The sequence below is a fragment of the Notolabrus celidotus genome, chromosome 20, assembly GCF_009762535.1.
Source record: "Notolabrus celidotus isolate fNotCel1 chromosome 20, fNotCel1.pri, whole genome shotgun sequence".
Lineage (NCBI taxonomy): Eukaryota > Metazoa > Chordata > Actinopteri > Labriformes > Labridae > Notolabrus > Notolabrus celidotus.
In genome coordinates, this window is record NC_048291.1 from 23,020,782 (window position 1) to 23,044,740 (window position 23,959).

Consider the following 23,959-nt stretch of genomic DNA (forward strand, 5'->3'; position numbering starts at 1 on the left):
TCAGAGTTGCGGATGTGTGGAGGGAGAGAGCTCTCTTATAAAAGTTAAATGAAAACTTAAACAAATAAATAGCTCCCTAAAGTTTTGTACAGTAAATAAAGTTTTCCAAGATTTCAATATAACTGAAATGTTAATCCTTCACTTATCTTTCTTTTAAAGGGATATTTCAGTTTTTTGAGTGGGGTTGTATGAGTTTTTAATCACTAGTACTTATAGGGGCCACAAAGGATGCTACTCAGCTCGTCCCCTGTGATGAGAAACTGCAGGGAGAAATGAGCCAAAATAATCCAGTTTTAAATTGATCTCTTATCGGCAGTTGGATTTAAAAAAAAAGGCTGATGCCGATATGCGTCAAAATGCTGAATATCGGCGCAGATAATCGGCCCGGTCGATAATTGGTCAATCCCTAGTGCATGTGTCTGCAGGAATACTCACACTCATATTTATACTGGTGCATTTGCTGTTGTGTACTATACTTACAGCAAAACAAGGATCACACTTGAGAGTGCATACTGTATGTTTTGAATGTAGGCTTAAAAACAGGAACATAAATATGTAGTTTATCGTCTCTTTCAGCTCTGTCCATTATGTCCCATGATTCTGAAATAACCTGTGTTCTAAGTTAGGGTTGTGAGCTCAGGCATGTAAAACTACAGTATCCATCATGATTGATATAATCTGAGCGTAGCCTCACTCTGCTCTGTGTGTATGTCTGCAGAGCAGGTGCAGTATTTATTTTCATTACATTGTCGAGCAACTGAGAGCCCCGTGTCGGTAAATTGTTGTGGAGACGTCAGCTGTTTATCCAGCTAAATTTCACCACCCACCAGAGAAAACATGAGCAGGTGGTTGCCATGGTGACGGAGCGTTGTGTTTATCTGTTGCTGTGCGGGGTGGGGAGGGTTTTAGTCTGGTTAGGGGGGGTGGGGGGTTGTTGGTGGGACTTAAAGCTGCAGTGGCTGGTAGCCAGAGAACGGTAGATGGAATCCAGGGAGAGGGAAAGGCCAGCCCAAAATAAACCCACACAGGGCGGCTCGGCCAGACCCACACCATACACTTCATTAGATATGGAGGTAATGTCTGTTTTACGAGAGGATCGTATGGCAATATTTGAACTGCCAAGGGAATATGTGGATCACCAGATCCAACAGGTGTTTGTATTTTTTTGTTTCAGAAGTCTAAGGTTGTATCAAGAACAGGTTTTCCCACACATTCTGCAGGTTACTCTGTCACGCCACTTCAAAACTGCAGTACGATCATATGAGTCATCAGTAACTGATCTGCTCTCATGTGCTCAATGTCAAGACGCTATATAGCAAAATATTTTCTCTCACCTGAATAGCCATCATTTCAGGGTAAACAAGGTGATGTTCTTTTTCTGTGTCACACAGAGAGGCAAAGAGGTGTTTCAAACATAGAACCACAGAGAGTAAAGGCAGATTTAATCTGAAGTGACAGCCAGACAGGGGAAGGAAGAGTGATTTCGCTGCCAGTAAGATTGAATGTTAAAGGTGCTCTCTCATGTCAGAAGTGATGCATTAATGCAATGTGTTGACATGCTGATGGTGATTCATTTGACAAGTTTTTGCTTTCATATGAAAATTATTTGATCCCCAACCTGATGTGGAGAAGATGAGATGAGATGCGCCATATTTGAATAATCTTCCATTTCATCTTAAACATGTCAAACCAAGTTAGCATTCAGCTTGAAAAAAAGTGAAAATTCTACCTACACCTATTAATATGCACAATCATCTACATACAGTATGAATCCCATTCTCAGAGTACTGGGCGGCCGTAAAATATGAGGAACAACATTATTCAATGAAAACATGTCACAGTTTAAAAACATTCAAATTGACCACAAAATTGTATCTACTCTAGCTCTGGTTAGCACAACCATCTGTGGTGGGAACATTGTAATAACATTGTGTACTATTTACATATAAGACACTACAAATAACAAAGGTACATGGAGATGCAGAGTAGTGGAACTGAGGTACAGTGGGATGATCCCTCTCTGGTCCCAGACTGGCTGTGAGGGGACAAAATAGCTGTTGGTTGTGTTATGATACGGACCAGAGTAAGACCAGAAGGACCACTAAGCTCCTTCTCCCTGTGTGGGTCTCTGCTTTCATTCATTCAGTTGTCTGTTACAGAGTATGTCCTAATCTGGTTCTACAAGTAAACAACTATCTGCATGTATATATATTTATATACTGATACAAAGTATGTACCAGCTTCTGTTAAAGTTATTAAAGAGAAATGATGGGGAAAATAGGCAGACAACACAGGTGGTTCAGTTTAACAGCCTGTGGCTTTAGTTTCCATATGTATGTTTCCATCTGGGGAGCTTTTTGCAATTGTTTGTGTGTATACATTTTACCACTAGATGGCACTCTACACTAGCTACAAGCAGTCCAATGATGAGTGCTCTGAATATTTAGACAATAAATGAATCTGTGAAGGATCATCCTCATGTTTCATTTCATTTCTCTCCCAAAGGTTATTAACTTAACTTTCCCAGGGTAATTTTTACATGACATTAAATGAAATTTAAAAATTAAGATTAATCATTCAATCCAATCAGAGGAGAAACACATTTACTGCATTGTAGTAAATGTCACATTTAATGGTTATGTAATTCTCAAAGTAAGAATCCATCATATAATGCTTCTGTGGCTTAATAGTCTTCTGTTTTTCTTCTCATCCCTGTTTTCTCCCTCAGGATCAAGTGAAGCCCCCGAAGCCCTCCAAATCCAAGACAGCAGAGACGGTAGTCGAAGGCACAGCCGTGGAGGGCCTTGAGCAGATACCGGAAGAGGGTAAAGACGGTCTGTCAGACAATCTCAATTCAGATGAGGAGGTGGAGATTGAAGAGATTATTGAGGAGTCCCGCACCAAGCGCCTCCAACGCACTACCAAGCAGCAAGTGGACAACATAAAGAAAGCCTTCTCCAAAGAGAAAATGGAGGAGACCAAGCTAAAGACCAAGAAGAACTTGGAGAAGACCAAGCAAAAGACCCGGGAGAATCTGGCAAAGACAAGACAGAGGACCCGTGACAACTTGGAGAAAACTAAACACAACCTCGAGCAGAAGATGGGCAAGCTCGGGACCCGTATGACACCCAACACAGAGCGCAGGGCGAAGATGAAGACCTCCAAAGACAAGGTGAAGAAGTCCCTAACCCCCGACCACACGGTCTACGCTCGCTCCAAGACAACCGTGTACCGCGTCCCGCCCTTCACCTTCCATGTGAAAAAGATACGAGAAGGTGCGGAGGAGGTGCTGGAGAACACAGAGATGGTGGAGGAGACCGAGGCAGAGGGCCAGCCAGAGGGAGAGGAGAACGGGCTCGGTGTGCATGTGGACGTGGAGGAAGGAGAGCTAGTGAGAGTAGACACCCCGGAGATGGAGGCTCTGTTGGAAGTGACTGAGGACTCTCAGCTGGTCAGGGTGGATCCAGACCACACAAAGTGAATAGAGCATCCCAGATGTGCAGGGGGATGAGGGAAAAGAGAAAAGGATGATGAGCGTAAGAGAGTTTGATGAATGAGTCAAAATACAAGGACACAATATTAGTCACAGAGACTTTCTAGATGTGATCACAATCTATAATATCTAATTTGTTTTCTGTTCTCTTTTTATTGTACCTGACAGGGATGACTTTCATACTTCCTCTGCTTTAGCATACACATAAGTAAAACAAAACAAAAACCACACACTTATGTTAACAGTGACACATGCTGCAAGCAGGCTGATTATCTTAGATTTGAATATTAAGGGTGTTTGCTGTTTGTTGTTGGTTTGATAAATTGAGTGGTTATAAGACAAAAAGGAAAAAATAGTTTCTGTTCTGTTTGTGATGATAGATGTATTATTTCCATAAATAATATGCACATTGTAAGGTGTGGTTACAGGAGGTGGGTGGCAGGACTTTGCATTAAAGGAGGTTTGAAGGGAGGTTTTTTGCACATGCCAAAAAAAAGAATGAACAAATTGGCAACGTTAAGGCCATCAGTGTTGATACAAATTAAGACCTGAGGAAGTAGGGGTGATAGACTGAGAAGATTCTTTTTTGACTTGAGAGAGAGAAGCGTTATTGCTGTCTTATAGACCTAGTAAATCATTCACACTCAGGCAATGTAGGCCAAAATCTAAGATATAACTGTTAATGTCAGCTGTAAATTTAATCATATATGTAAATTAACTGATGGTAGAGGTAGAATGTCAGAAAAGTTATACAAGGAAGAACATTTATAAATCCAACTATCAGAATATTTTAACACTTACAAATAGTACCTTACTAACACCTGTGATTATTTTTGGACTATTTATTTAAAGACGTAATGTTTGCCCGCTTAGAAGACATGATAATTACAATAAAGAATATTTTTTTGTTTAGTTTTTTAATTGATAAAGCATCTCTAATCAAGAAGCACAAAGTTCTTTCCCAGGTGAAAAATAGAGTAAACACAAGCAGCACAAAGGACAGATGCAACAGATAAACAATGAAACTTTCATCTACACATTCAAGACAGCATATCAGTACCCTGTGTGTCAATGTTTGAGCTTTGACCCTGTTTAAAGTCTCTGAATGATGCTTCAAATTCAAAAAAACTTAATTTGTCCCCGGGGGGCAATTTAAGGCACATACTGTATGAGCAGCATTGAATACAAGAAACAGACACTTAATTTATAAGGATTGAAAAAAAGAAATAAATTAGTTATAAAAAAAACTAAATTTACAGGCAACAGTATACATATATATATACATATATACACACATACATATACATATATACATACACATACATACATAATTAACCAATGTACAAAGAAGTTATGGTAATTTACTTATATATATTTGTTGAATCTGGATATATTATATCATCCTACTTCCACATAGCAAACCTTTGCACAGAAGAAAGGAAAAATTACGGTCACCATTACTGAGCTGTATCTATGGTCACCATGATCACAGCTCATCAAAGTACATTTGCACATCATAGATAATCTTCCCATGGTCATTGCAAGCAGCATCATGATGGTCTGAAGAGCAGGAAGACAGTTTAATGACAGACTCCATAACACATGGAGCTGCAACACTAATCTTAAACTCAGTCTACATTTCATATGAATGGAGTAACATATAAGATCATCTGAACAGCACGGTCCAGTTCCCAGACATTTTGTGGAAACTGGGTGCAGTCTTTTGTACTTCTTGTGAAATATTTAAGGAATGTTCACGTAGATGAATAAATGTAACTCATAAGATGAGATTGTGGCCTGGTCATGCAGGAGGAAATGAGGCTATGATGAGAAGAATAGTTATGATCGTGATTTAAACTTGCAATGGATATGTTCATTTTTAAAACTGTTGATCATGCAAGGCATACACACAGGAGCAGGGGCTGGAGACAGGAAAAAATGGGCTTCCATTGTTATCCCTGTAGCCTGTGTGTGAACATGATGCGGTGCAGGCCAAGGAAACCCAAAGTGTGGCATGGAACACCATTAAAATAATCAATGAGTTGGTGAATGCAATTAAGGAGAGTGCTCCCTGTGAGCACTGAGCAGAGAAGAGTAAAGGGCAATGAAAAGGGTGTGTGTGTGTGTGTGTGTGTGTTTGTGTGTGTGTGTGTGTCTGTGTTTGTATGATAGTGAGGAATAAGTATGTGCATACCGTTTTCCCTAACATGAATTTCAATAAAAGAGCAAAGTAAATCAAGTGCAGGCCTGTGACTTCTCGCAGGATTGTAACTGTGATAGATTTGTGTGCTTGACAATAAAGAAATCAACATTGTCGAGCAGGTGACAACACTTGTATTATACACATCCCTTTTAAGTAGAATGTATTCTTTTGCCACCATGTATATTTTGCCTTGTTTGGATAACACTTTGGATATCACTTTAAGCCTGAGGCAGGTTATGCAAAGATTGTATAGATATTGTTTGAGAAAAAAATACACTGCACAACACGTGACAAAAATGCTCTTGGTGTTAATTACTAATTCTCAATAAAACAATACTTTCCTCCTCTGATGTGCTTTATGACTCCTTTGCTTATCACTTCAATGTCAATAAAACAAACTGAATAACACACCGTCTGATGTTTTTTATTTTCTCGAATATTTTTAGCATTTTTTTTACATTCGTATGAACCATATTTATGCGATCTGTGTAAGTTTGTTTTTTTACCTGGTGCGAAAAGAGGTGTGGACAAATCGGCTGCTGATCTCTGATTAAAGGAGAGATCAATAATGAACTGAACTGGTGTTATTACACTTGTGATGACGTAAACTGCCAGTAATTCAGATGACTTCCAGCCCGGCTGTTATATTCTCCTGCCTCTCCTCCCTCCGCTCTGTATAACTGCGCAGGGCTTCTATAACGTGCATGCGCGGGGAGGTTGTGTAGCGGGGAACAGCACAGTTGCGACAGCTCTAAAAAGGACGTTCTCAACCAACCTAACAGTGTAGCCCCGCCTCTTTGCCTGATAGCTCCATTCTGATTGGCTGTAGCACACCACTCTACTCTCATTGGCTAATGGAGATGTCAGTGAATTTGATGGTGGAGTTTGTGTGGCTGGAAAAACTGCAATGTAGCAGATTGTCTCCGTGTGAAAAAATCGCACGTACAGAAGTGTTCCCAGTACTAACAAGGAAGATACAACTTAAGGACGCGTGTTTGTGTGTTTACCCACGCTTTAGTGTGTGTTTAAATTGATCCAAAGTGGTTTCACACTGCTATTGGCAGTTTTTGGTTATCGAAACTCTTCAAGTGTTTTTTAAGGAGCAACTTTCCAAGGGACTGACGAGCAAGGTAAGCTGCTATCACGACTTCTGCTCTTTTCATTTATTTGACACTTTGCTGGACCTGTGGTGGGATTTAATCTATATTTATGGCACCATCAGACACTTTAATACACCAATACATGTACTATGTAAGTCTGTGACGCTTTCCAATACAACTGCAGCATTATAAATAAGTTATACATCTGCAAAGCTGAGGAAACGTGCTGTGCCTACTTTACGTACATTGTTATTTATTGTATTATATGTAAGTGTTCCCTTGTGTGTGGCCTTGTTACATTCAGACACTCTAAATTGTGAATTTCTCTTTTTTGTCTTTATTGCTCTTACTGTATTTTCGAGATTAATCTCTATAATAAAGATAATGTATGTTTAAGATTTCCTTACTAGGGACTCTAAATAGTTAAAACCTGACTGTTTTGCATATTTGGACCTTGTGAATTCCAGGCCATTGTTGTGTACTTGACTTCATTTGTCACGCCCATCTCCATCTCCATCTTCCATCCCATCTGCAGGACAACCTAAACATTTGCAATTCTGCAAAGGTGTTCAGAATAGGCCTATCTCTTAATCCTAATCTGAGCAATGGTCAAATTAAATCCCAGCATAGTTACAGACGTGTTGTCCCCATAGACTGTATAAAATAAATGTTATACAGTCTAGGAGTCTATGAGGACAACACGTCTGTAACTATGCCTGGATTTAATTTGACCATTGCTCAGATTAGGATTACGAGATAGGCCTATTCTCTGTCAACACCTTTGCAGAATTGCAAATGTTTAGGTGCACTGATCATGTTTCTTGCCGTCAGTTTCACTTATGCAGTCATTTATGATTCATGATTATGCTTCTTCAGTGTTGGCTTTGATCAGTGTTTTTTACCTTTCAATGCATGAACTTTATGAAATGCCTACACCTCTGACTCTGACATGATCTAAAGAGTAATGCTACCGTTGTCACCTGTCTTTACAAAAACCATTACAAAGGTGACGTGGTCACTGTTGCTTTGTTCATTTAAATACTTCCTGGAATATCTCCTGCATGACGCCAGGACTCACATTGTGCTCTGAAAATGGGTCAGCAAGTATTGGGAACTAGTCAAACAGCACACATCTAACCAGTGCTTTTCTGCTCATGTGAAGTGAATGAGTCTCAAAAAATGTGATGAAGTTGGAGTATTTAGGCCAATGTGTGATTTGCATTTGAATCAATAATTAGATCCAAAAAATATTTGAAATGTGTATTCTAATGCAGGGGTTCCCAAACTTTTCAGACCACAACCCCCATAATATAGGTGCCAAAGACTTGCAACACCCACTGTCCCTCAGAATGATTTAAAGTGGCTTCATTTAGCTGGTTTGCAGAAATTTAGCCTACCTACATGAGCATGTGGCTGTGTTTCCTGTGCTACTGATGCTTTTGATAATTAACTATTCACTAACTAAACTTAGGAGTCATCTGGCAAAAAGAAAGGAAGAAAAGTCATTACATTTTCTATTTTCAAGGTTTAATTTCAAGTTTAGCTACTATTTTTGTCAACATTTATTACTGTAAATGGGTAAAATGTACTATTTTTATATAACTTGTCCTTCAATTTTTTTATTGAAATTTTTATGTATTTCTTTGTTCACCACAAGTTAACAAAAATTATAAATAGGTAACACAAAGCTAACAAAGAAAAGAAAAAATAAATAAATACAAACATAATAATAATAATAATAACAATAATAATAAAAATAATAATAAAGAAAAAATAATAATAATTAACAGTACAAACAAGAAGGAAGATAAACATAAGGAAACAAGGTAAATAAACAAAAATAAATAACAATAATAAATATTTTTAGATTACTTAAAAAAAACCTTCCGGAAGACATCTCTGCATGTGTATATATATATGCATATGTATGTATGTGTATGTCTATGTATGTATGTGTGTGTATATATGTAGATATATGTATATTTATTTTATTCTATTGGGTTATTTATATATGAATTTATATATTTTCTATTTCTTTTTCATTTCTATATATTTTACTTTCCAATTCTGTATGAGTGGAGGGTCACAATGAAAAAAAAAAAAAATGATGTGTCAAAAAGGTTCGAACCTGTAAGAAATGTATCTCATGTACATATAACATTGACACAATGAAGTATAAAAAAATAATAAAAAACACTCTGGAAGACATCTCACGACCCCCCATTTGTGTCTCACGACCCCCCCAGGGGGTCCTGACCCACACTTTGGGAACCCCTGTTCTAAGGCATACTATACAATGATTTAAAAACTGTATAAGGACCAGGCCAGATGTTATAGCTTCTGGGTTTAATGGAGATTATTATATTATATTTAATACATGGACAGAAATGATGAAGGTGGTGAAAATCACTCACTCTGTAAAAGTTGAACTAAATGAGCATCCTTGGTCTCCCCTCTCTCACCTTGGCCTGTCTTTAATATTATCAGATAAATGTAAAATAGAACCTCAGGTTGATATACTGTTTGTAGCTGCAGCTTGTATGAACACATGACAGAAAGTAAGAAATGATGGTACTAAATGATGAGAGAAAAAAAATCCCTCATCACATTAATAACATCATTGATGTAACCTTTTCAGTGTTTTCACATCCCCAAAAATTCACAGACTACAGATACAGCTCTTTTGGTTTAACAGGAACTTGGGTCATGGGAGCTTACACTTCATATCATGTTATGTGTGAAAATTCCCTTACATAAGTGAATGGCATTGTTTTGACTTAAACCAACATGACTTCATCAGGACTTCTACATGTGTTGGGTGACTGATATATTTTTTTAAGGTTCCCCAAATTCAACAGATGTACACACAGTTACCTTTTATTGACATTAACCTCTGCACTATATTACAGCTTATTATGATAGCTAGTACATTTTCACAGTGGACATTTTGAGTTGTCAAAACACAGGTTTAATGACAACTTTGATAGTCACAACAATGTTTTTTACAATCTGTTATTTATCAAAATTTCATCTAAGACTTTGCAAAAGATATTTTATTGTGAAGTCATCGTGTCTATATTTGTTCACATAGTTGGCTACACAAAGGTTATAGCTCTATATTACATTTTTAAGCAGCTGTGGGTTATTCTGGACCAAGCTTTGTTTCCGGTTGTATATTCTTCCCTGTTAAGATCACTATCTTTGACATGTGTCCTAATTTTAACCAGAGGAGACAGAAGGTGACTCATCATCCACTAAAAATTACACCTCAATTAAACTTCTTTAGCCACAGACTGTTCAGACTTTGGACTTCTAATGCACAAGTCTGAAGAGTTTATGTAAGAGCCTGAAAATGGCTTCAGTTGGTAATTTGATATGAATGTAGGAGACAACTTTCTGTTGTCTTTACTGAGTGTCTGGTTATTGTTAGAGTACGGTCTACAGCCCTCAGGGGACGAGCGTGGCCTTCTGTCAGTAAGCTGAGAAGGCGGGCTTAAGTTACCATATGCATCTGATGGATAAAAGCTATGTATGCAAGTGTCTGCTCTCCAGAAATGAATATGCAGACGAGGAAATGTGCAAAGAAACAGTTTCATGTAATGAAGAAGAGCAGGTTTATGAAGTTTCATTTATTTATCAGCCTTTGCTCCTCAGAGGGTAGAAAGAGGAAGTGTGGTTTCATTGTCTCTCATCTGGGCGAAACCTCGGCCAAAGATCATTCAGTGCTATTTGCTAAGTGAATGTACAGCTGTTCATGTTACCCTATATTTCTTGGTGTAGGCGTAGTGTTTCACTGAACAGGAAGTCACTTTGCTGAATAGTAAGCCTCTTAAGGAGCTGGTTTCTTTTTTAGAAAAAAAAGGGACATTAAGAAGTTTCTGTTCAGTGAGTTTTAATATCAAACATATTTAAAGACTACTTAGAAAGTGGTTCTATGTTCTTTTGATAAATGTAATTATTTGCCTTTATAGATTTCCTCCATGTTATTATACTGAATTTATTTTTTTATCCTCATCGTTTTTGTGTAGGTGTAGGAGGCGTGTGTCAGGATGGCCCAATGGAACCAGTTACAGCAGCTGGAGACCAGGTATCTGGAGCAGCTCTATCACTTGTACAGTGATAGCTTCCCAATGGAACTACGGCAGTTCCTCGCCCCCTGGATTGAGAGTCAAGACTGGTAAGTTAAACAGAGGTGTCAAAAGTATTCACATCCATTACTCAAATAGAAGTATAGATACAAGGGTTTAAAAAGACATCTGTAGAAGTTGAAGTATCAACTCAAACTTTTTACTCAAGTAAAAGTGTAAAAGTTCTGGTTTCAAAACTACTTCAAGTATAATAGTAAAAGTAAATAAGGGGGAAAATATGCTATTAAGGACAAAAGCTTAGGCTGTGCCACAGGGGCCTATAGTGCACTACCCCACCTCCCAAAAAATCATTTTTCTGAAGGCCATAATAACTACAATGTTATATTAATAATATGTTAATGTTGAAATATTTGGGTTGCACCTGTTTCAGCCGCGTTCATGCCCACTGAAAATGAAGGCATTTTCGTACAATGCAAATACATTAAAGAACCATATATGTGTACTACTGAGCATTAATGTGTTTCATGGAGCGGGAGATATGATGACTAGTTGCCTATAAGTATTGTAATGGTGCAAAAAGTCAAACTTCACAGGCATGCTATCAATAGCCTTAATGGAATGTCAATGTAAATAAATGAGTTGTTTTTTTTAACAATGACAAGCCTGAATGAAAACAAGCCAGAAAGAAAACAAGCCAGAACTAAATAAGAGTAACAAGGCTATTTTTAAAATGTAAGGAGTAGAAAGTACAGATAATTGCGTGAAAATGTAAGGAGTGGAAGTAAAAAGTCGGCTGAAAATAATTACTCCAGTAAAGTATAGATACCCAAAATTTCTACATAAGTAAGTTAACTAAGTATTTGTACTTCATTACTTGACACCTCTGAAGTTATATAGTTAAAATTCTGGGCTCCTGTTCTTTTTAATATTTTGATCACACTACAACTCTATAAGGCACCCATTCAAAGCTCACTATTGCACTTAATACCTCAATCCATTCTTTAAAAGTGGACAGAGTGGAGGATTTCCAGTGACACCCTCTGATCAGAGCTAGGGGGCACCACAGTTTGTGACGTTTTACTAAGTCCACACTGCCTGGAAGTACTCCCGTAGGACTTCTAATCAGCTGTAGGCCAATTATCTTTTTCCATGTGCTCCTGTTGAAAGAATGTTTGTTCCCTCCTGTTTCTCCTCTGATAAAGTGTCTTTGTTTCAAGTTTACCACTCAGCATGACTTGCAAATAGCTTGGCCAAAACCACAACTATTATGTTTGAACGTTTATTTTAAAATGCTTCCCTATCACGCCATCTTCTTCCCTCATGTACCAATTACACCAGACATTCACTGACAGCCAATCAGCATCGCTGTCCTTTACTATATAGTAAAGGACAGCGATGCTGATTGGCTGTCAGTGAATGTCTGGTATATATATATATATATATATATATATATATATATATGTGTATATATATATATATATATATATATATATACACTGCAAAAAGCCAGCCTTCAAAAACAAGAAACAAATACACAAAAATTGGGGGTATATTACCTTAAATAAGCAAAATTATCTGCCAACAGAACAAGAAAATTTGGCTTGTCAAGACTTTCCAAAACAAGTAAAAATATCTAACCTCAATGAACCCTAAAATACCTTCAAATTAGTGTATTTTCACTAATAACAAGTGGACTTTTCTTGATAGAAATAAAAAAATATGAGACTCATTTCCTCAATATTCTGAAAAATATTCTTAAATTAAGTAAATGCTAGTGCCATTATCTTTTATTTTTATTTTTATTGGGATTTTACACTTTTTATTAGTAGAGGAGAGGACAGTGGATAGTGCAAAAGGTGGGATTGAGGGGGGTAATGACATGCAGGAAAGAGGCCACAGGCTGTAATTGAACACAGGCCAACCACCTCATGGGCGCGCAACTTAACCATTAGGCCGTGCACTAGTTCCATTATCTTGACCTAATGACATGCACTAGACATTACAGTTCTTGAAACCAGCAAAGTTATACTAAAAACTAATTTACTTTCTTGATGGAAAGACAAAAGTTAAGAAAATGATTCTCATGATGTAGCATCATTTTCTCCCTTGTAATTTGGAAGAACTCGTCTGAATGTAGTTATTTCTGTTTGAAACAGTAAAATGTTTAAATATTAATTGTCAGTTTACAGTACTGTGCCAACTATACTAATATATAGTAGTACCGGTATATATTTTCTATTGTGTCATTGAAAATAAAACAGTGGATTACATTTGGCTGTCATTATTTTTAATTGTGTGAAGAGTAGGGATGGGTACCTTTGACATTTGAACCGATACGGTACCGATACCCGGTACCTGGGAATCGGTACCGGTACTCAACGGTACCAATTTTCTGTACTTTTGTGTGTTTATGTGATAATAAATGTTAATTTGTTTAATAACAAAATCGACAAATTTTCAAATTTAACATATTTATTTAATTTAACATGAAATGAACAGAAACAGGATTATATAGGTGATTAGATATATTAGCTGACACATGTGGCGTCTAATTACTCTTTCGGGAGTTTATCAAAGAACACACGTGAATCCCTGCGGACGGGAAAAGTCAGTTCTCCGTCTCTTTATAATAACAGGACACACAACTTACTTGTTGGGCCTTCACGCACACAGGAACGGTTATAAACAGGCAGGTAGTCGGAGCAAGAGAGTTCGTCTCAACCTAAATTGAGCTAAAACTCTAAATCCTCCTGCAGCTCTGCCTCACTGTGAGTGCAGAGAGCAGAGACGTCCACCCGATCAGTCTAGAACTTTATTACAGGGTGAAAGTATGGAAAAATTGCCTATTCTTCCACTCCCTCACTGTCACAAGGATGCATTTAGGTACAGAAACATGCCGAATTTGGTACCCATCCCTAGTGAAGAGATACAATTGTGTCAACATCATGATTTCTTATTTCATGCTTGAAATAAGAAATCATTACTTTGAAAAAGCAGTTTTAAACTTGTGAGTGTTGATAAAACAGCTTTGAAACAGTTGATATTCTAGTTTCAAGCATTACTCAGTATAGGTTATAACATCTCAGAAACAAGCTGTAATATCTTACTGAGATCATTTAGGACCAAAGCACTCAAAACAAGTGAAACACTCTAACATAAAAACTGCTTAGTGAGAAAAACTGCTACTACTTAGATTTAACTTTTTGTAGTGTATATATTCATATTATTTTCTTATGTTGATCAGGGCACATGCAGGATAGTTGTAATGATTAAGTGGTCTCTCTGATGTAACATACAGTATGTTTAGTCAAGCTCAAAACAGTGGCTTGGAAGAATTTGAGTTTTTATTTAGCTTTTATCACTTCAGAGATTAAATGAGGAATAATCACATCCTGATTCTCTTCTTCCTCATCTTTGAAGGGCTTATGCTGCCAATAAGGAATCTCACGCCACATTGGTCTTCCACAACCTTTTGGGGGAAATAGATCAGCAGTACAGCCGCTTCCTGCAGGAGAACAATGTACTCTACCAGCATAACCTGCGCAGGATCAAACAGCATCTGCAGAGCAAGTACCTGGAGAAGCCAATGGATATTGCCCGCATTGTTGCCCGTTGCTTGTGGGAGGAGCAAAGACTGCTGCAGACCGCAACCACTGCTGCACAGGTAGAGAGGAGCTACACTAACTTTGGTGCCTCAATCATATTCCATCAAAGAGCTTTAGGCCATACATTTTCAACCACAACAATGATGTATATCTATTAAAGCAGATCACATGCAGTTCAAATAAAGTCATCGGTGGTTCATCACAGTGATTTTACGCTTTCCTACAGGATGGCCAGGCAGCTCATCCAACCGGGACAGTAGTGACAGAGAAGCAGCAGATGTTGGAGCACAACCTTCAAGACATCAGAAAGCGGGTTCAGGTGAGTTTACAACAGATCTCCAGTACTTTTTATCATTATTATTATTATTATTGGGTAAACAAATCCCTTAACACTTTGTAATTTTGACTAATCATTGTCTGTTTTCTGCAGGACATGGAACAGAAGATGAAAATGCTTGAGAACTTGCAGGATGACTTTGACTTCAACTACAAGACACTGAAAAGCCAAGGAGGTACACGCCAATGAATATTCCTAACCTTTAAGAATGATGTTGATTTATGGAAATGAATTTAACTCTCAGCTAAACAAGTATTTTATGTGGTGTGCACTAAAACAGTCTTGTTTGATTACCTGTGATATGTTTACTCACTGCACAGAGTTGTCCCAGGACCTAAATGGAAACAGCCAAGCAGCTGCCACCAGACAGAAGATGGCTCAGCTTGAGCAGATGCTGAGCGCCCTGGACCAGCTCAGGAGGGTGGGCCTCTATTCTTACCATGTTATCCTACAACCTTAATGCTTCATAGCTATTTATTCTACATTTCACATACTTGGCCTCAAGATTGACAATAGAAGTAATGATCACAGTCATGAATGCCTGATTAATAATTCAACATGTATCATTTTCTTAGATTACCAGTATTAGGTCCTTCTTTGAACATAAGCATATTGTTTAAATACTTCAGAATGATGGATGGTTGTGTTTAATGAATGCTGTGTTTTTTTTATCTTGTAGCAAATTGTCACAGAGATGGGAGGCTTGCTGAATGCAATGGATTATGTACAGAAGAACCTGACAGATGAAGAATTAGCAGACTGGAAGAGAAGGCAGCAAATTGCCTGCATCGGAGGTCCACCAAACATCTGCCTGGATCGCCTTGAAACATGGTAACCAGAGATTCAAACTCCTAAGTGAACCATCAGTCACATTTGTCATGAATGGCTTTTAAACACATTCCGTGATTTTCATGTGATATTAAGGACATTTTGCAGTTTTCTTATTTCAATAATGTGGTAAATCCATAATAAATTACATTTTTAAGAGTATTTTTACCATTTCACTGTAAGTTCCAAGTAGTTGTGGTTGTTTGAAGTCCAGAGTGTTCCTCCAGTAGCATTGTGAGACGGGGAAAGAGACCCATTTTCATCAAGACATTTTACTTGACATGGCTTATTCTCTAACCAGGATCACATCCTTGGCTGAGTCACAGCTGCAGATCCGGCAGCAGATCAAGAAGCTGGAGGAGCTCCAGCAGAAGGTGTCCTACAAAGGCGACCCCATCATCCAGCACCGGCCCGTCCTGGAGGAGAAGATTGTGGACTTGTTTAGAAACCTGATGAAGAGGTACTGCATGTTTTCAGAGTACATCTGCCTTAGATTTCCTTGTTTATAATCCGCACAGGGCTCAAGGCACAGTCTAGAATGAACAGACAGCTGAATCTTTTAAGTCTCTCCTTCTGTTTGGTTCTTGTTAGATGTCAGTGTATCTGTGTAGACCAAGTGCTGGAAATACTTTTTCTAAATTGTTTAAATGATGTTTGTTTGAAGTACTTTTTTAATCCCAGTTACAATTTTTGCTCTGTTATGTACATCGTATGTTTAACAGTGTGCCTAAAGATGCAAGACATACATATTATAAAATATATTTCCTGGTAAAAGGGAAAAGTCAAGTAAAAGCTGAAGAAAGTCTTTAAAACATTTGTGATATATAGATTTCAGTCACATATAACTGTCCTGATGTTGCAAATTAGAAGATATTTGATCCATTTGTATTCTTAATATTCTGCACACTAAGAAACAACACAGAAGTTTGATTGAGTTTGCTTCAATTTCTCTGAAACATGGTCCACTTTTGTCTTTTAGTGCGTTTGTGGTGGAGAGACAGCCTTGCATGCCCATGCATCCAGACAGACCCCTGGTCATAAAAACAGGAGTACAGTTCACAAATAAAGTCAGGTAAGGTTTAAGACAAACACACAGAAATGGTTTTACACATTCCAGCAAAAATATTTAGTTTGACATAAACGTTTTATCATATTAAGAGTCCTAATAAATTAATGGACAATATGTTGTTTCTTATTTTTTCAGGTTGCTGGTGAAGTTTCCTGAACTCAATTATCAGCTGAAAATTAAAGTTTGCATCGACAAGTAAGAGAGGTTTTTTGTCTTATTCTGGAGGTAGAATATATATCAGGTCTTGATGAGTGAGATCTAACAGCTGTACTGATTCGTACTTTTCATTTTTCAGAGAATCTGGAGATGTTGCTGCAATTCGAGGGTAAGACTTTAAGAATTCTTCATTAGAGCACTAAATGTTTACTATTCTTTTTTTTTAAAAGGGTCTCACCTCCTGGCGTTCCTTGATTTTCTTAGGTCAAGAAAGTTTAACATCCTCGGTACCAACACAAAAGTTATGAACATGGAGGAATCCAACAATGGCAGCCTTTCAGCAGAGTTTAAACACTTGGTGAGTTATAGATACCGAATGAAAGCTGATACAGCCAGTTATTAAGTAATATATTACATTATATACAATACATTAACATACAAATGTTTGTTACAGACCCTGAGAGAACAGAGGTGTGGTAATGGTGGAAGGACCAATAGCGATGTAAGTTTAATGACAGTTGTAAAAATATCTGCATTTTATTTGTAAGTTTTGGTTTTCCCTCAGCAGCATGAACAACACGTGCAGTTTAATATTTTTGTACTTCAGTGTTTTGAATTCTCTTCTTTCTGTAGGCGTCCTTGATTGTCACAGAAGAGCTACATCTAATCACTTTTGAGACAGAGGTCTATCACCAAGGCTTGAAAATCGATCTGGAGGTCAGTATTGAGTCTATGTATCATGATTTTGGTCACTTTTTTTTTTTTAGCATTCTCAGTTTATTTTACCTTTAACAGTAAAAATAAACAAAATAAAGTGTAAGACTAGACAAGTGTTGTTTTTTGATACACCATACCAAGTAAGCCAGCAGACAAATTAGTCATTATCGAAGTCTTCCGCCTTTGTAGTCTGTTACCATTACAGCTTCTCTATGTTACCTAAAGATTAACTTCCCACACCAGAAAAACCATCGCCCTGACCTACTGACGGCAGTGTAAATTCAAACTAACATTTTAGCACAAATTGTGTTTTTTTGGAACTTGATCACCTGCGGCTTAAAAAGAGATTCTTTCACTTTCCAGACAGTAGACCCTCTGGTTTCATTTAATGTGCTACATGGTAAATGAATGCATTTTATACTTCTTCTATCCCCCAACGCACCTCAGAGCTCCCACCTACAGGTGTGTGAAGCTGACTCAAATCTCAACTAGCTCACACCAGGCTGTCTCAAGGCACAATTCATAGCACCCCTTACGGAACATTTTATTGTAATTGGAAAACTACAGGTCTTCCCCTTGTAGAGGTCGTTTGTTGTACAGCGGAGCCTTTTGACAAGTTATCTTGCGTCATAAGTCATGAAATGAATATCACTATTTACATCTTTAACCTCTGTATTTCAGGGATTATTCTCCTTAGAAGTTCCGTTCATTTTATTTTCGTTTCTTGAGAACCTAATGGAACAAACTTAGGACTTAGACTTTCAAAATAGTATCTTATACAAAAAAAGAAGCATGTCTTGTATGTAAGATTAGAACTTCTGAAGGAGCAACTAAAGAAGTAACTTTTTTAGATGATGGAATCAAACATAAATGCAGAAATATTTTGGCATCAGCGTGCAGGAGCAAAAGTTAGCAAACAAGTCATCAAACTTTTCAAAAAGGAATGAGATATTACAAAGATACTAAAAACATTTTGTCCTTTTGTTCAGACTCATTCCCTGCCTGTGGTAGTCATTTCAAACATCTGCCAGATGCCAAACGCCTGGGCTTCCATCCTGTGGTACAACATGCTCACTAACCACCCAAAGGTAAAAAAGCACCCCCTGGTGGAAAGGGGCTGAACTGAAAATTCTTCACACATTACATTACAATGTGTAAAATGTGTTTTTTTAACCAATGTTGGCCTGGATGTCTCTGTACAGAATGTGAACTTCTTCACTAAGCCTCCTGTGGGGACATGGGACCAGGTGGCTGAGATTCTCAGTTGGCAATTTTCCTCCACCACTAAGAGAGGCCTGACTATTGAACAGCTCACAACCCTGGCTGAGAAGTTATTGGGTGAGGTGTTGTGCCTAAAAGTCTCCAAAGAATCCCACTTTCACTGAATTGAACGTTTGTTGATATTCTGCAATTTTCCCTCCAGGGCCATGTGTCAACTACTCTGGCTGTCAGATCACTTGGGCCAAGTTCTGTAAGGTATGTCACCTGTTAGCCACACACGATTCAGACTGTTGTGTTGCTATTGTTCTGTGTGAGTTATTTTTCTCCTTCCTCTTCCCAGGAAAACATGGCGGGCAAAGGCTTCTCCTTCTGGGTGTGGCTGGACAACATCATTGACCTGGTGAAGAAGTACATCCTGGCACTGTGGAATGAAGGGTAAGAGGTCATCCTTTGTTTACAGTGGAGTCCCTGAGCAGGCACCAGGATCAGTCATAATATTCAACACTTGTCAATAGTTTTTTTAAAAAAGCCTGCTATTTTAAAATTCAACATACAGTCATACCACTTCCTGTTATTTCCTACAGGTATATCATGGGCTTTATCAGTAAGGAGAGGGAGAGGGCCATTCTTAGTCCGAAACCTCCCGGCACTTTTCTTCTGCGCTTCAGTGAGAGCAGCAAGGAGGGGGGCATTACATTTACATGGGTAGAGAAAGATATTAGCGGTGAGGTTTTCTTTTTTCTCTTTTCTTGGAATATTTTGAGAATTAATTTTTATGAATGTTTGTAACACTGAATGTTCATGAATGTGTATAGGAAAGACCCAGATCCAGTCAGTGGAGCCCTACACCAAGCAGCAGCTCAACAGCATGTCTTTTGCTGACATCATCATGGGCTACAAGATTATGGATGCCACCAACATTCTGGTCTCGCCTCTTGTGTATCTCTACCCTGAAATCCCCAAAGAGGAGGCTTTTGGGAAGTACTGCAGACCTGAATCAGTTCCTGAACCTGAGATAGGAGGGGACTCTACGAGCAGTAAGTATATGCTTTGTTTGTTTTCCAGAAACAAAAAAAGGTTAATTGGTATGCATGTTACTTTATCGTTCAACTTTGCCTCATTTTTCTTTCACCAACAGCTATTCAGCCGTACTTGAAGACCAAATTCATCTGCGTTACCCCGTAAGTATCTTATTTCTTGCTTTTATACAAGTCATCACAGTTATGATCTGTGCTTCCTCTTTTAATTTATATGTTGCAATTGTTGGGAAAGGGACAAAAGTGTTTCCACATTCACTTTGAGAAACCGCTGTCATTGGCGAAACCAGACATGTCCCAGATATGATCAGAATATTTTAAGGTTTAGTTTGGGAAGGTGAAGGTCACAGCTGGAATAAAGCGTTTCTAAAAGGATTCATTCATTGTTCAATATGAAGATAACCATGTGCAACACTTATATTTTCCTGTAGATCCTCCTTTTGTAGATCTTTTCTTGTCACCACAAAGACGTAGCTGTAGATCTTGAAAAGTGTGTTTTGATTGTGATGGCACTTGTACTTTGGTATTTTTGAAAATCTGTGGGGAGGACAGAAATGACAAAAAATAAACCCTCTGAACTCTATGTACACCCAGATCTTCTTTGAATTGCTATAATTTAATATTATACATTTAAATCTAATTCTGATAATTAAACAATGAAGTATAATCAAGTCAATGTGTACTCTACTGACTCTACTTGTCACCCGTGATCTGTGTATTTTGGGATACCTGAGTAAAGCCACAGACTGAGAGTGTATGTGCAGGACAGTCAGCCACTTGTCACAGAGTTGGTAGAGAGTTTGATGGCGTTAAGAGGTTTTGCTCAGTGAGATCCTGACCTGTCTCCGTAGGTGTCCCTCCGTGTTCATGGACTTGCCAGACAGTGAGCTGCTTGGGAACGGATTCCCATGGTAGGCCCCCGGGGGAGGGGAGGCGGCATGTAGGGTTGTGTGTGCATCTTGTGACTTTGTTTGTGTGTTTTTCATGGGTGGGTCTCAGGGGGAATGGTCCCTCCACTTATATAATTCCTGTTATTGTTTCAACTCACCGTCACTTTTCCTGGTCCTAATACAAGATCTCCTTGTCAGTCATCCATTTCTCCTTTGGTTGAAATCAGACATCTGCATCTTAACTCCTCAGCTAGAACCGTTTGTATCACTTATCTTGACTGTCAGTGTTTGCGATCTCTGATAAGAGTGTCATTATTGTTTGAATATAAAATGAATAATAAAAAAGAACAGACAAAGCAGAGGTTCATTTGATCAAAGATGAAGAGATAGGAAAACATTGATTTTTATTACACATTTTTAATGTCGTGACTTTTTCTATTTGCGTGATCAGCTGTGTTGACAAACAACTGTAGTGATATTAACTTTAAATAAACTGTAATTAACATCAGATCAATGTGATACACAGAGCAGTTGTGTGTGAGTAGCCCTAGCATTGCCTTAACTAGAATAAGGAAATAGATCACAACTCATCATCTGACCGGCTGTTTACCAAGTTTGATTTTATGTTTCACTTTCATGAGCGCTCTAACACACCCACCCATTTTGTCAACTCTCGTCTTCTTTCTCATGATGTTGTGCATACTGACAAGAATGCTTCCTATGATGAGACTGATTTGTCGACCTCTTTACCCATTAATCATTGTGGGTTTAATAATGCAGATGAATCATAAGCCTCCGGCTAATGATAGCTCTGCTGTCACAGTTATGAATATAAACACTGACAGACATGAGTTAGGGGACTGTTTGCTTATCATTGTGGTAAAGCGGTATGACAAAGATGCCTTCATTTTAGTAGAACTGAAAGTATTTTCACTAACATGAACAGCAAGGAGACAATGCACAAGTGTGTGATCATTAGCAGTGGATATTTCAGTTTGTCATTAACGATCTGTCCTCTTTCTTTCGTCTGTTTTTTTACAGCACAAACTCTGGAAACACCAGTGATCTGTTCCCCATGTCCCCTCGCACCCTCGACTCTCTGATGCATAATGAAACTGAACCTAATCCAGGACATTTGGGTGAGTCCCATGATGCACACACATTTCAGACCAGTTGTTGACTCAATTATTTTGTGTTCGCGAAACTCATCACTTAACCCTCCTGTTATGTTGTGGGTCAAATTAACCCATTTTAAAGTTCTCAAAAATAAAGATAACAATGTTGAAAGTATTATTTCGCATTTCTAATGTCACAGTGGATGAAAGGCTACTAGTGGTATTCAGAGGTTTCTTCCATCTTAGGTAATTTGTGCCTTCCAAACCAGCTAAATGCATCATATACATCTGGGCAGCATGTGACAGTATATGTGTCTCGTGTTAATTTATCAACATCACTACATGAAAATAAAATTCAAAATGTAAATGAACAAAAATCTGTGTCATGTAAATCTATTGTATTTGTATTTAGGGCTTTTCAATGTACATTAAAAAAAGTTTAAACATGAATTTTCATGAAAAACATTAGTGAGTTATCCTCAGTGAACCATGATCTGTGAGAGTTAAATAACACCATTGCACTAAATATTGATTTAAATGGTTAGTAATGGAGTTAAAAATGAGATTTTTAAAAATGTTTATCAGGATTTTGGTGGGTTCTGACACTTTTGGATCATAAAAAATGCCCGGGTCAAGTTGACCAGGAACATTATTGCTGTCCCTAAGAAACAAACATAACAAGAGGGTTAAATAAACCCTTTATTTATTCTAATTTTGACCCTATTGAAAAGTACTGACAGCTTGTTTTTGGATGTCTCCTGCAGATTCCCTCACTTTGGACATGGAGGTATCATCCCCTCCTATGTGAAGAGATGCATCAGGCTTCTTTATTTTTCTTCTTACTTTGTCTTTGTCTGGATTTATGTTGGAGGATTTCTTTCTCTCTCCATGCACACAGTCTGCCTGTACAGTTTGTTTCTTTGTAAAAAAAAATGACTCTTTCACACTGTAGGAAGTTGGATGATTTAAAAAAGGTCTTCTTTTGAAAAGGTGATTTTGACTGTCCACCTGTAGTTCATCGTGTGAGGCTGTTGACTGATACTGTCCTGTTGTATTTTCAGCAGCATACTGCTTTCATTCAGTGCTCTCCCACCATCACAGATATCTTACTATTTTGAATTATATTTTTTGAGAACATTGTATTTTTGTGTTATGGACTTTCAAAAATGATTCTGATATCATGTGTTAAGAAATGTAATGAGTATTTCTTGTATAAGCTATGCTGCTTAGGAATTGTACTTTGAACTGTTTTAATGGTTTTCAATATGTCTCATTGCATATTTAATCAAATGCCAAATTCTAATGCCACAGGCATTTAACAAAACCTATAACATATTTTTGTGTTATTTTAGCTTTTTCTCAGAATGAAATATTTCTAACATTTCTGAGAGACATTGAAAGTGTTGAAAAATATATAATTTAGGGGGAAGAGGAGGCGTAACTTTAACATGAATGATGTTATTTCCTTGTCGTGTTGTGATAAATAATGTGACCATACCTGTAAATGTTATGTACTAAACAAAGTTTTTTTCTCCCACTTGATTAACTGTAATTTGTGATCACTGGTTTTGCAGATGCTTTAGAAATTAACAGTATTTTTAACATGTTTGAATCACAAATTTGATTTGATAAGCACTTCAAATATTTGTTTGACAACAATTCAGTGCAAGCCACGCTTGTCTGTCCTGTCATGATATCTCAAGATGTTTCCTGTAAAATATGTTGTAACTATTCATTATTTGGTGAAAAGAAATAAAAACAAGTTATCACTAGTTTAACATGTGGATCAGTAATCCAGTAGTGTTTGTAGTGGTATGTAAGAAAATCACAACATTATAATACCAAGTAAACTTTAACATCAAGATATGATATGCCTGGTATTCGTCAACTCCTAAAACATACTTCCACATTTGGCTCCTTTTGAATACTCCAGAACTAAAGCAGATGGCGTGTGTAAAGAATCAATACTAATTCAATTGATGCTGGATGAGGATATTTCTGGTCCAGATTCATGGTCTGGACACTGACATGCTGCAGATAAGAAATAACAAGCTTACGTTTTTGCTCTTACAGATAAACAGTCGACTTTTAAAGAAGTCT

General features: G+C 37.7%; 2 protein-coding genes across 6 annotated transcripts in view; both read left to right on the plus strand.

The window, feature by feature from the left end:
- cavin1a (caveolae associated protein 1a) overlaps positions 1 to 6,085 on the plus strand; it is a 29,085-nt gene extending 23,000 nt beyond the window's left edge. For all 4 annotated transcript variants that reach the window (XM_034710762.1, XM_034710761.1, XM_034710759.1 and 1 more), the window contains one exon: positions 2,729 to 6,085. In XM_034710762.1, coding sequence (XP_034566653.1) covers positions 2,729 to 3,481 — 753 coding nt within the window. In that variant the 3' untranslated portion in view covers positions 3,482 to 6,085. The remainder of the gene's footprint in view (positions 1 to 2,728) is intronic.
- A 492-nt stretch (positions 6,086 to 6,577) lies between these two features.
- Positions 6,578 to 23,637, plus strand: stat3 (signal transducer and activator of transcription 3 (acute-phase response factor)). Of its 2 annotated transcripts, XM_034711172.1 has the most exons (24): positions 6,578 to 6,826; positions 10,825 to 10,973; positions 14,305 to 14,548; positions 14,716 to 14,808; positions 14,920 to 15,001; positions 15,147 to 15,247; positions 15,506 to 15,657; positions 15,956 to 16,114; positions 16,634 to 16,726; positions 16,859 to 16,918; positions 17,019 to 17,048; positions 17,144 to 17,237; positions 17,334 to 17,381; positions 17,513 to 17,596; positions 18,586 to 18,684; positions 18,799 to 18,934; positions 19,020 to 19,072; positions 19,158 to 19,252; positions 19,402 to 19,541; positions 19,633 to 19,854; positions 19,956 to 19,998; positions 20,706 to 20,765; positions 21,786 to 21,883; positions 22,624 to 23,637. In XM_034711172.1, the coding sequence occupies exons 2-24, from the start codon at positions 10,846 to 10,848 to the stop codon at positions 22,665 to 22,667; spliced, it is 2,358 nt and encodes a 785-aa protein (XP_034567063.1). In that variant the 5' UTR covers positions 6,578 to 6,826; positions 10,825 to 10,845; the 3' UTR covers positions 22,668 to 23,637. The 2 variants fall into 2 exon arrangements, with proteins under 2 accessions (XP_034567063.1, XP_034567064.1); XM_034711173.1 differs by lacking the exon at positions 20,706 to 20,765 and having other exon boundaries at positions 6,597 to 6,826.
- Positions 23,638 to 23,959: the final 322 nt, after the last annotated feature.

Coding starts and splice junctions, on each gene's coding strand:
- stat3 (XM_034711172.1), top strand. CDS start 10,846: ATGGCCCAATGGAACCAGTTACAGCAGCTGGAGACCAGGTATCTGGAG. Junction 10,974..14,304: donor TGGATTGAGAGTCAAGACTG/GTAAGTTAAACA, acceptor TCATCTTTGAAG/GGCTTATGCTGCCAATAAGG. Junction 19,073..19,157: donor CTTGGGCCAAGTTCTGTAAG/GTATGTCACCTG, acceptor TCCTCTTCCCAG/GAAAACATGGCGGGCAAAGG.